General features: G+C 37.0%; 1 protein-coding gene and 1 long non-coding RNA gene across 2 annotated transcripts in view; one reads left to right on the top strand and one right to left on the bottom strand.

Moving 5' to 3' along the window:
* LOC119075771 (cadherin-87A) overlaps nucleotides 1-13,384 on the top strand; it is a 33,058-nt gene extending 19,674 nt beyond the window's left edge. Inside the window, exons 25-35 of the mRNA XM_037182318.1 lie at nucleotides 7,814-7,968; nucleotides 8,034-8,123; nucleotides 8,478-8,578; nucleotides 8,643-8,812; nucleotides 8,887-9,200; nucleotides 9,259-9,561; nucleotides 9,635-9,910; nucleotides 9,977-10,239; nucleotides 10,303-10,381; nucleotides 10,454-10,588; nucleotides 12,588-13,384. Coding sequence (XP_037038213.1) covers nucleotides 7,814-7,968; nucleotides 8,034-8,123; nucleotides 8,478-8,578; nucleotides 8,643-8,812; nucleotides 8,887-9,200; nucleotides 9,259-9,561; nucleotides 9,635-9,910; nucleotides 9,977-10,239; nucleotides 10,303-10,381; nucleotides 10,454-10,588; nucleotides 12,588-12,665 — 1,964 coding nt within the window. The 3' untranslated portion in view covers nucleotides 12,666-13,384. The remainder of the gene's footprint in view (nucleotides 1-7,813; nucleotides 7,969-8,033; nucleotides 8,124-8,477; nucleotides 8,579-8,642; nucleotides 8,813-8,886; nucleotides 9,201-9,258; nucleotides 9,562-9,634; nucleotides 9,911-9,976; nucleotides 10,240-10,302; nucleotides 10,382-10,453; nucleotides 10,589-12,587) is intronic.
* LOC119075819 lies at nucleotides 4,695-5,093 on the bottom strand. The gene is made up of 2 exons (XR_005087459.1): nucleotides 4,938-5,093; nucleotides 4,695-4,853 (listed from the first exon to the last, which is right to left on the bottom strand). It is a non-coding gene; the product is annotated as an uncharacterized LOC119075819 (long non-coding RNA).

Below are 13,384 nucleotides of genomic sequence, written 5' to 3'. Positions count from 1 at the left end.
GATACGACTCAGATTTAGATCTACTCGAATATTAAGAATGTTTGGAGCTATAATCGTGAAAAGAACTTCGAGAATTTTTACGAAAATGTTTTCATGATTATAGGCTCTCTTTCAGAGAGTTGTCATATATCGAGCGAAGCTTCAAGCTACACGACGGTATATGTGAAAATCCTGTAGGGAAATTCGAAATATTGTCAAATTTAACGAAATATCAAAGAAATTGAACGTAGCTTGACTAAATTGGACGAAACTTTGTGAAATTGAACAAAACTTTACGAAATTGAACGAACCTTGACTTTTGACGAAAATTGTGAAATTTAACGAAATTGAACAACACTTTGCGAAATTGAACGAAGCTTGACTAAATTGGACGAAACTTTGTGAAATTGAACAAAACTTTACGAAATTGAACGAACATTGACTTTTGACGAAAATTGTGAAATTTAACGAAATTGAACAACACTTTGCGAAATTGAACGAAGCTTGACTTTAGACTAAACTTGTGAAATTTAACGAAATTGAACAACACTTTGCGAAATTGAACGTAGCTTGACTAAATTGGACGAAACTTTGTGAAATTGAACAAAACTTTACGAAATTGAACGAACCTTGACTTTAGACGAAACTTGTGAAATTTAACGAAATTGAACAACACTTTGCGAAATTAAACGAAGCTTGACTAAATTGGACGAAACTTTGTGAAATTGAACAAAACTTTACGAAATTGAACGAACATTGACTTTTGACGAAAATTGTGAAATTTAACGAAATTGAACAACACTTTGCGAAATTGAACGAAGCTTGACTTTAGACTAAACTTGTGAAATTTAACGAAATTGAACAACACTTTGCGAAATTGAACGAAGCTTGACTAAATTGGACGAAACTTTGTGAAATTGAACAAAACTTTACGAAATTGAACGAACCTTGACTTTAGACGAAACTTGTGAAAATTAACGAAATTGAACAACACTTTGCGAAATTAAACGAAGCTTCACTAAATTGGACGAAACTTTGTGAAATTGAACAAAACTTTACGAAATTGAACGAACCTTGACTTTAGACGAAACTTGTGAAATTTAACGAAATTGAACAACACTTTGCGAAATTGAACGAAGCTTGACTAAATTGGACGAAACTTTGTGAAATTGAACAAAACTTTACGAAATTGAACGAACCTTGACTTTAGACGAAACTTGTGAAAATTAACGAAATTGAACAACACTTTGCGAAATTGAACGAAGCTTGACTAAATTGGACGAAGCTTTGTGAAATTGAACAAAACTTTACGAAATTGAACGAACCTTGACTTTAGACGAAACTTGTGAAATTTAACGAAATTGAACAACACTTTGCGAAATTAAACGAAGCTTCACTAAATTGGACGAAACTTTGTGAAATTGAACAAAACTTTACGAAATTGAACGAACCTTGACTTTAGACGAAACTTGTGAAATTTAACGAAATTGAACAACACTTTGCGAAATTGAACGAAGCTTGACTAAATTGGACGAAACTTTGTGAAATTGAACAAAACTTTACGAAATTGAACGAACCTTGACTTTAGACGAAACTTGTGAAATTTAACGAAATTGAACAACACTTTGCGAAATTAAACGAAGCTTCACTAAATTGGACGAAACTTTGTGAAATTGAACAAAACTTTACGAAATTGAACGAACCTTGACTTTAGACGAAACTTGTGAAATTTAACGAAATTGAACAACACTTTGCGAAATTGAACGAAGCTTGACTAAATTGGACGAAACTTTGTGAAATTGAACAAAACTTTACGAAATTGAACGAACCTTGACTTTAGACGAAACTTGTGAAATTTAACGAAATTGAACAACACTTTGCGAAATTGAACGAAGCTTGACTAAATTGGACGAAACTTTGTGAAATTGAACAAAACTTTACGAAATTGAACGAACCTTGACTTTAGACGAAACTTGTGAAATTTAACGAAATTGAACAACACTTTGCGAAATTAAACGAAGCTTCACTAAATTGGACGAAACTTTGTGAAATTGAACAAAACTTTACGAAATTGAACGAACCTTGACTTTAGACGAAACTTGTGAAAATTAACGAAATTGAACAACACTTTGCGAAATTGAACGAAGCTTGACTAAATTGGACGAAGCTTTGTGAAATTGAACAACACTTTGCGAAATTGAACGAAGCTTGACTTTAGGCGAAACTTGTGAAATTTAACGAAATTGAACAACACTTTGCGAAATTGAACGAAGCTTGACTAAATTGGACGAAGCTTTGTGAAATTGAACAAAACTTTACGAAATTGAACGAACCTTGACTTTAGACGAAACTTGTGAAATTTAACGAAATTGAACAACACTTTGCGAAATTGAACGAAGCTTGACTAAATTGGACGAAACTTTGTGAAATTGAACAAAACTTTACGAAATTGAACGAACCTTGACTTTAGACGAAACTTGTGAAATTTAACGAAATTGAACAACACTTTGCGAAATTAAACGAAGCTTCACTAAATTGGACGAAACTTTGTGAAATTGAACAAAACTTTACGAAATTGAACGAACCTTGACTTTAGACGAAACTTGTGAAAATTAACGAAATTGAACAACACTTTGCGAAATTGAACGTAGCTTGACTAAATTGGACGAAACTTTGTGAAATTGAACAAAACTTTACGAAATTGAACGAACCTTGACTTTAGACGAAACTTGTGAAATTTAACGAAATTGAACAACACTTTGCGAAATTAAACGAAGCTTCACTAAATTGGACGAAACTTTGTGAAATTGAACAAAACTTTACGAAATTGAACGAACCTTGACTTTAGACGAAACTTGTGAAATTTAACGAAATTGAACAACACTTTGCGAAATTAAACGAAGCTTCACTAAATTGGACGAAACTTTGTGAAATTGAACAAAACTTTACGAAATTGAACGAACCTTGACTTTAGACGAAACTTGTGAAATTTAACGAAATTGAACAACACTTTGCGAAATTGAACGAAGCTTGACTAAATTGGACGAAACTTTGTGAAATTGAACAAAACTTTACGAAATTGAACGAACCTTGACTTTAGACGAAACTTGTGAAATTTAACGAAATTGAACAACACTTTGCGAAATTGAACGAAGCTTGACTAAATTGGACGAAACTTTGTGAAATTGAACAAAACTTTACGAAATTGAACGAACCTTGACTTTAGACGAAACTTGTGAAATTTAACGAAATTGAACAACACTTTGCGAAATTAAACGAAGCTTCACTAAATTGGACGAAACTTTGTGAAATTGAACAAAACTTTACGAAATTGAACGAACCTTGACTTTAGACGAAACTTGTGAAATTTAACGAAATTGAACAACACTTTGCGAAATTGAACGAAGCTTGACTAAATTGGACGAAACTTTGTGAAATTGAACAAAACTTTACGAAATTGAACGAACCTTGACTTTAGACGAAACTTGTGAAATTTAACGAAATTGAACAACACTTTGCGAAATTAAACGAAGCTTCACTAAATTGGACGAAACTTTGTGAAATTGAACAAAACTTTACGAAATTGAACGAACCTTGACTTTAGACGAAACTTGTGAAAATTAACGAAATTGAACAACACTTTGCGAAATTGAACGTAGCTTGACTAAATTGGACGAAACTTTGTGAAATTGAACAAAACTTTACGAAATTGAACGAACCTTGACTTTAGACGAAACTTGTGAAATTTAACGAAATTGAACAACACTTTGCGAAATTAAACGAAGCTTCACTAAATTGGACGAAACTTTGTGAAATTGAACAAAACTTTACGAAATTGAACGAACCTTGACTTTAGACGAAACTTGTGAAATTTAACGAAATTGAACAACACTTTGCGAAATTAAACGAAGCTTCACTAAATTGGACGAAACTTTGTGAAATTGAACAAAACTTTACGAAATTGAACGAACCTTGACTTTAGACGAAACTTGTGAAATTTAACGAAATTGAACAACACTTTGCGAAATTGAACGAAGCTTCACTAAATTGGACGAAACTTTGTGAAATTGAACAAAACTTTACGAAATTGAACGAACCTTGACTTTAGACGAAACTTGTGAAATTTAACGAAATTGAACAACACTTTGCGAAATTGAACGAAGCTTGACTAAATTGGACGAAACTTTGTGAAATTGAACAAAACTTTACGAAATTGAACGAACCTTGACTTTAGACGAAACTTGTGAAAATTAACGAAATTGAACAACACTTTGCGAAATTGAACGAAGCTTGACTAAATTGGACGAAACTTTGTGAAATTGAACAAAACTTTACGAAATTGAACGAACCTTGACTTTAGACGAAACTTGTGAAATTTAACGAAATTGAACAACACTTTGCGAAATTGAATGAAGCTTCACTAAATTGGACGAAACTTTGTGAAATTGAACGAAAATTTAGAAAATTTAACGAGATTGAACGAAGCTTGACTAAAATACACGAAACTTTGTGAAATTGAACGAAGATTGAGTAAATTGAACGAAACTTTGCAAAATTTATCGAAATTTGGCAAGACTTAGAGAAATATTAGGCATTGGACCTACCAGAAAATTTATCAAAAAGGCCACTGACTCCAGATTCCAATTTATATACAATTATAACAGTTTGTTGTTTGTCCCACGAAAAGTGGTGCGCATCAAGCAAAAAACTTCCACTTCAAAAACAAAAACTCATTTATTAATCAACAAAACAACCTGCTGGCAAACGATGAATGATGTCTCATCTCATTTTCCAATTTGATTGCGAATAATTCGATTACGAATCACTCTACGAATGGTGGGCTCTGCTTCGGCTGTTGGCGATGCCGTTATGAACTGCGGAAAACAAAGAAAACCAATTTCATTTTCCATTCTTGTTTTGTCAATTTTATAAAAAAAATAGTCTTGATGTGACCTCACCTGCAAGAATGCCATTAAGAAGAAAATGACGTAAACGAATAATTTCATTTCGATGTTTATCGGGGTGCGTGGTTGCGATTGAAATAGTTCGAAGAGACTGAGTTGTCGAACCGATCTCACTGTCTGGATATATGTATTAGAGCAGCCTATGGAACTTTGATCAAGGGGGGAAGTCACTGGTGGAATGACAGAGACAGATTAAATAGAATTCTGTTGGAATTAAAAATTCGAAATTAATTGAATTTCTCGAATTTTTATTGAACAAATTGAACTTGTGTGGTACCTGGGCACAACTATCCGGCTAGTGGTTTCCCCCTCTTACCTTGATCTAAAAAAACAATTGAAAATCATTGGGCCAGATGTTATCAAAAATTCCAATTGACAAATTTCGTAATTGTTTCAGCTATTCTAGGAAATTTGTAAATGACAAATAGCGTCTGACTCATGGTTCGGAATACAAAATTAGCTCGACAGTTAACGCTGTTGTTGTTGACACCGTTTTCGGTGTTGTTTTATCCAGGGCCTGTTGTTTGTGAAATTTAACGAAATTTAACGAAATTTTTGAAATTTGGAGAAATTTTTAAAATTTGAAGAAATTTTTGAAATTTGAAGAAATTTTTGAAATTTGGTGATGTTTAACGAAACTCGGAAAGATTTGTAAATTTGACGAAATTCTATAATTTGGAATAATTTAACGAATTTTGGAGAAAGACAAAATTTGGAGAAATTGAACGAAAGCACCTTACCCTTGACCTTACCACTTAAATGTCAGCTTTTGACCTACACATTCTTAAAATCGATATTTAACCTTGAAACCATGATGGCACAAATGTAGAAGACGATCGCCATTTTTCTTCATTTGGCCAAAAATGTGCCATCATGGCTTCAAGGTTAAAAATCGATTTTAAGAATGTGTAGGCCAAAAGCTGGCATTTAAGAGTGATATCGTTAAAACTTGAACCAATTTTGGTGAAAATTAATAGAATGGTTCGGCGATCCGGGCAAGCTCGTTTGAATCGTCTTTCAATTCTAAGAAATATGTATCTTTTACGTCTTCGGTTAGTTTCCCATTTTCGGAGTGAACACGTGAAAGGCAATAGCGTGTCAAGGGGTCTCGAAAACAGTTTTTTTGTGATAGCTCTAGATCGACATATTTCTGAAAGTTGAAATTTTGTAGAAATATAGGCATTTGACTGGCCTTCACAAAGAGTATAATCTAATCATCGGTAAGGGCAGCCACCCGTTCTGGACTTATGACTCAAAATATGGTAAATATTTGGACATTCCTGCTGGCTTTGTAGCTGGACTTACCCTCTTGCGTTCCATGTATAATACACCCCAGATATTTTGTGTTGCGCACCACAAAGTTAGTTGAAGTCGGCCTTGAAAATGTTCCTTTCCTCCTACTTCGTAGTAGGTGGAAAACCTCATTTATTTGACTTCATAAAATGAACAGAAACTCAATTGCTTGCTTGCTTATGGGTTTCTTATAAAGCTAAGATGCGCACCGATCATTTACTGTCAATAAATGGTCGCTCAAGATGAATTTTGTACTTCCTAAGAGGTCACAAGGGGCTCCCAGCTATGAAAAATGTATGGAAAATCGAGTATCTTTTACGCAAATATTTGTGTTAACAATATTGCTTAAGACCTTCACTAAGAACAGTTAAAACCTCCAAAGAAAAGATTTTTTTGTAATTTTCCATACATTTTCCATAGTTGCGAACGGTTGTGACCTCTTGTGAAGTACAAAGTACATCTTGAGTGACCATGTATTGGCTGTAAATGATCTGTGCGCATCTCTGCTTTAGAATAAGCCCATATTCGATGATGTTTCATCCAGGACCTGTTATTTGTGAAATTTAACGAAATTATGCAAAATTCGGGAATATTTGAAAATTTGACGAAATTTGTAAAATTTAACGAAAATTTAACGAAATTTGTGAAATTTTAAAATGTTTAACGAAACTTTGAAAGATTTTTGAAATTTGACGAAATTTGTGAAATTTAACGAAAATTTAACGAAATTTGGAGAAATTAAACGAAAAACATTTCCACTTAAATGTCAGCATTTAAATCGATTTTTAACCGTGAAGCTATGATGACACATTTTTGGAAAAATGGAGATAATTTTGTCTTCTAAATTTTTCTCCATTTGGCCAAAAATGTGTCATCATGGCTTCACGGTTAAAAATCGATTTTAAGGATGTGTAGGCCAAAAGCTGACATTAAGTGGTAACGTTCTTTCGTTAAATTCCTCCAAATTTCGTTAACGAAATTTTTCGAACTTGAACGAAACTTAACGAAATTAAACGAAACTTTGTGATATTCAACCAAATTTAACGAAACTTTGCAAAATTGAACGAAACTTTACGAAATTCGGAAAAATTAACGAAATTTGTAAAATTGTACGAAATTAGAAGAATTTCTTGAAATATGGCGAAATTTGGAGTGAAATTTAACGAAACTTTGCAAAATTTATCGACGTTTGTTGAACAAATTTTGTTCTAATTTCATAAATTTCACAAATTTGGCCCTGTATCTTATTGAGAACATTTTCCATTGACGGCATAATTTCACCAAAAAATCGGAAAATTTGTCTAAAATTGAACACACTGAACGAAAAAAGGCGTCGGTTTTCCTTGCTGAAAAAATTGAAAATTGCCGAGATCTACCTAAATTTACCGAAAAAGCAAATTTCGGTAAAATCTCGTAAGGTGTCCTTTATGTGGATAAAAATGTGCTAGAAAGTGATAGAAATTGCAGTGACGCGTGACATACGTGACTCATTATGATCCCCGCCTCTAAACCATGCTTGTTCAAAATGCTGATTGACTGACCGATCTCTTCAGGTAACTCCACAATTTCAATTCCAGGTAAATTCGTACTGCAAGTTGAGGCACGCGACGGCCTCGGCACGGGACCATTCACCGACAATGCTGAAATTGTCATTGACATACAAAGCATTAACAACCATCGACCGGTTATCACGAATCCGGCGCTAACCAATTCTTCGGTGGACATTCAAGGCGTAAATCAAGAAAATTGAATTTGAAAATTTGCGCGCGAATTGAATTTTCATCTTTTCATTTTTAGACACAAATTCCGGCAAATCATTTGGTTCTGATTGTGAAAGCGTACGATAATGATACGGGTGATAATGGGAAGATCAAGTACCATTTGCAGGTAAATGATCGGTCTGAATTGGGAATGTAGATTACGGATGGGCTGCTCGAAAGTAATTCATTACATGAGAGGCAGCGATTTTGAGATACTTGCAAACTCATTCATGTGTTTCTCGAGCAACAAGCTTCGGTGTAGCTGTCTTTTCAACAAGTGTTGAGTTTGTTTATCCGAGGCGAAGGTGAGACAAGGAGCCGAAATGACAGTAACCGAAGCAAATGGCACAGAAACACACGAGTGAGTAATGGATCATTTTCACAACCGGCGAACTGCTATGTAATGGTCAACTTTCGCATAGGGCAGCCAATAAAATCCATTTTGTCCGATTTGCAATTTGATTATTGTGACTGCTTTTAGGTCAACAACCATATCGTGCAGGACACCGACGACTTTAGCATTGACGAAATATCGGGTGAATTGCGTACCAATCGGCCGTTAGATCGAAAGAAGCAGTCCAAGTAAGTTGATCAAGATTCGGCGACAGTTTCCAGAATCTAATCGAATCCGACCAACCTCCCGCAGATTCGAGATCATATTGGCAGTTAAGGATCAGGGCAATCCGTCGTTCGAAACGCTACGATTTTTGACCATCAATTTGGTCGACGAAAGTGAAAACCGACCAGAATTTCCGACATCATCCAATCCGTACCGTTTCTTTGTGGTGGAGAATAACGGCCGGGACATGCGAATTGGTATGTGACTGCCTCCGGTCATTTTGAATCCAATTCTCCCGATTCCATCTAATTTCGATCGTCTTTCATCCAAGGCAAGGTACAAGCAACAATCGTGGACAAACACTCCACGGCCAACGTCTACTACTACATGCTCATGGGCAACGAAAACTCATCGTTCTATTTGGACAAAACGAGCGGCGATCTGTACGCCAACAAAACATTGGACCGAGAGGCTGTGGACGTCTTTAATCTGTACATCCTGGCTAGCATCAAATCAGAGCTTCATGTCACCGATGCCGAACGAGCCGCATTTTCCATTAAAACTCTGGACACTGACAACTCTGTGGCCAAGGTGCAGATTCTCGTTTTGGATGAGAACGACAATCCGCCAGTGTTTGAGAGAAAGGTTTGTCGAATTGTCGACTGTTCGGACGGAGTTCTCACGCATTTGACTTAACCTGCAGGTATACTATGCCGGTGTCAATGCCAAATCTTCACTGAATCAATTGGTAGCCGTTCTGAATGCGACAGACAAAGATCTTGGAGCGAATTCAACATTCGACATGCTCATCGTGGCGTCCAATTTGTACAAGTATGGGAACGTTAAGTCCACCGGATCGATCGTTCCCAGCCCGTTTGTTGTATCGCGGGATGGACGTCTGTCGACTGCTTCGTATATGGCCGAATACAACCAGGATCATTTCGAGTTGGACATTGTTGCCAAAGAAACGGAATCGCCAGAACGAGAGGCATTAGCCAAAGTGTTTGTAAGTGGCAGGCACAGAATCAAAAGAATGACCAAACACCACTAAACCATTCGAAATTGATTGAATTCTCCAGGTTTGGGTCTTCAATCCGGAACAACTAGTCAGAGTCATCCTGTCCCGTCCACCGGCAGAGGTGCACACCGAACAGAACGAAGTGATCGAAGAACTGCAGAATGCCACACAAAAGCGGATCATCATCGACGAAATTCGGTACCACGTTGATTCGATGGGCCGTATCCGGATGGATTGGTGTGACATGTTTTTCCATGCCGTTGAACCGTCCACGCAGACCATTGTTCCAGTCGATGACATTTTGAAGGTCATCGATTCGCATTACGATTTTCTGAAGGTATGAAGTCGAAATCGAAACTGTCGTTGTGCCAACCGAACCCTCTAAACATCCATTGCCCAATAGGACTATTACAGCGGCTTTGCGATTGAAAACATCGTTCCAGCCCATTCGAAGTATGTGGAAGAAGAGTTTGATTTGGCGCTAGCTGGACTGGTGGCCTTGCTGATTGTTCTGTTCGTGGGAACCATAAGCTTCCTGGTATTGTGCTGTTGCTTGAAGCATTGGTCGGTGTCCATACCAACAGAGACAAGACGAAAGGATGCTCTGATTAAAAAACAAATCGTCGAAGACCTGAGTACCACCGAGAATCCGCTGTGGATTGAACAGTAAGGGAACTTTTCGATTCGCAACACGAAGAAATGTTTCGGAATTTCTCTTTTCTTCCCCAGAAAACTCAAACTGTACGAAGAGCAAGAACTGACGATGCAAGTGTTTTCCGAACCGGAAATGATGCAATCTAGTCCGCCGGTTAGTTAAGGAGAAAACGAATTCCGTCGTTCGATAGAAAATTTTCTTTAAAAATTGATTTTTTTTGTGCAGCTGGCTAGACGCGATTCATATGAAACATCACAGCATGGCGACAATACGTATGCCACAATTCAGCCGCGGAATGTGTCCCAGATGGGTGAAATTGCGGACTATGCAACACTGCGGAATAACAGTCGACCTCCATCGGTAAGTTTTGGTTGTGGTTCACTGAAGCACTGGTTCATAAAACAAGGAAAGTTGTTTGGAGTTGCTAATGAATAGCTGGAAAATGGCATAATGACAACAACTGGTTTGGGCGCATGCACAGTCGTTTTCAAATGTTTCGGAGTCGCTTCCGAATGTTTCGGAGTCATTTCGGATGATTCGATGTCGTTAACGAATGATTCAGAGTCATTTTCGAATGTTTCTGAGTCGTTTGTGAATGTTTCAGAGGCATTCCGAATGATTCTATGTCGTTAACGAATGCTTTAGAGTCGTTTTAGAATGTTTCGGAGCCTTTTGTGGATGTTTCGGAGTCATTACGAATGAGTCGGAGTCATTTCCGAATGTTTTGGCGTCGTTCCTGAATGTTTAGGAGTCATTACGAATGATTCTAAATCATTCTCAATGATTCAATGTCGTTACCGCATGCTTCGGAGTCATTTCCGAATGTTGCGGAGTAGTTTTCGAATGTCTCGGAATCATGTCCGAATGTTACGGAGTCGTTTCCGAATATTTCGTATCAGTTTCTGAATGTTTTAAAGCCATTTCCAAATGTTTCAGAGTTTTTTTTTCCGAATTATTCAGTGACATTTCCGAATATGTCGCAGTCATTTCCCCATGTTTCGGAGTCGCTTCCGAATGTTTCGGAGTCATTACGGATGATTCGATGTCGTTAACGAATGATTCAGAGTCATTTTCGAATGTTTCTGAGTCGTTTGTGAATGTTTCAGAGGCATTCCGAATGATTCTATGTCGTTAACGAATGCTTTAGAGTCGTTTTCGAATGTTTCGGAGTCATTTCTGGATGTTTCGGAGTCATTACGAATGAGTCGTAGTCATTTCCGAATGTTTTGGCGTCGTTCCTGAATGTTTAGGGAGTCATTACGAATGATTCTAAGTCATTCTCAATGATTCAATGTCGTTAACGCATGCTTCGGAGTCATTTCCGAATGTTGCGGAGTAGTTTTCGAATGTCTCGGAATCATGTCCGAATGTTACGGAGTCGTTTCCGAATATTTCGTATCAGTTTCTGAATGTTTTAAAGCCATTTCCAAATGTTTCAGAGTTTTTTCCGAATCATTCAGTGACATTTCCGAATATGTCGCAGTCATTTCCCCATGTTTCGGAGTCGCTTCCGATTGATCCGGAGTCGTTAACCAATGTTTCGGAGTGTTCCGAATGTTTCGGAGTCGTTTCCGAATGTTGCGGAGTAGTTTCCGAATTGTCAACACATTGTCAACAGTTTTTAACACAAACACTCAAAACACTCTGAAAAATATAGTTGAAAACCCCGAGTAAAAATAAAAGTCTGAAAGGTTCGAAAAGAAACGTCTCACGTCTCACAATACAAAGGATTTGAGACCGTGAGACGTCTCTTTTCGAAGTTTTGAGACTTTTAATTTTACTCGGGAATCTATCAGATATGTTGGCTATCATTCACTTCCATATCCCAATTAACCAAATTCTTCCTTTCCGAAAATTCGGAGTTCCTTCGGAAACGACCAATAGCGACATCTATTGTTCGTTTTCCAAAGGAATTCCGAATTGTTCGTCGCTATTGTTCGTTTCCGAAGGAACTCCGAATTTTCGGAGAGGAAGAATTTGGTTAATTGGGTATTTTGATTCGAATAGCCGAGTCTGAGCCTGTACTTACACATAGACTTACGACAGAAACGCACGTTTACTAGAGCCCTAGCTAAATGAAAGAGATGTGAATCTTAATTGCTCCTCGAACCGCCCTATTAACTGTAAAGATACTTGTGCAAAGACAATCTTCTTCCCCGCAACACCGAAGCTGTCATTCAGAGTCGTTGAAAGCATCCGGCATGTAACCCTGCTGTAGAATTTAGTGGAAATGTTCACTGAAGTAAATCAATGTTCCCACAACCAATACTTTAGCGCTGATCTGACATTTTCCTGACAATGAAACCTCTTCCTCAACTGTATTCTCGGCAATGAACATTTCATCTCACTTTTTTTTCAGATCTATGAATTTACTGGCTCAACATTTCAAGCTCCAATCCGAGAACGGGATGGAGACTTTGTAGCTGAACTGCTGTAGTTTTACATGCTAATTTGTGTGATTGTTTATCGAACTCATTCGATAAGTAATAGTAGATTACATTGGATGCAGCGAAAGTAATTCATTGCATGAGGTAACAATTTTTACCGTAGAGGGAAGCTCACTCGTGTGAGGAACAATCTTTGGTAACTGTCTTTTGGACAACTACACTATACAACTACTATACAACTACACTTACCGAAAAGACAGTTACCGAAGCAAGTACGACAAAATTGTTTCCGAATTACTTTCTCAGCATCCAATGTATTCTGGTTTATTGACCACCCCATGCGAAAGTTGATTATCCCTTAGGAAGCCACGTGAAACAAACCGAAAATATTCTTCTTGTAATCGATCATTTTCGCAGTGAGCAAACTGCCATGTAATGGTCAACTTTCGCATCGGGCAAGCAATAAAGTTGTTTGGTGACGGTTTTATTTTGTGAATCTCTAATTTTATACAACGAATTGTCGGTATGGTTTAAGCTGGTTCTGGTCGTTGCACTGGGCTTGCGTACGAGATTATTTACCGAATTATTGTTTTACGTTATTTTACGGATGGTTGGCAGCTAAGTGAATAGAGAAAAAAGACAGAACCGAGACGCATATTAGAGTAGGAATTTTTCATTTTATTTATTTTTTGTCGTAAATAGGCATTGTGAATCGAATTCTTTTTGATCAATTAAGAGAAATACAAACGAGATACCTTAATGAAGATGT

The sequence above is a fragment of the Bradysia coprophila genome, unplaced genomic scaffold, assembly GCF_014529535.1.
Source record: "Bradysia coprophila strain Holo2 unplaced genomic scaffold, BU_Bcop_v1 contig_232, whole genome shotgun sequence".
NCBI lineage: Eukaryota > Metazoa > Arthropoda > Insecta > Diptera > Sciaridae > Bradysia > Bradysia coprophila.
The sequence above is the reverse complement of the archived record's forward strand: the minus strand, read 5'-3'. Positions and strand labels throughout refer to the sequence as shown.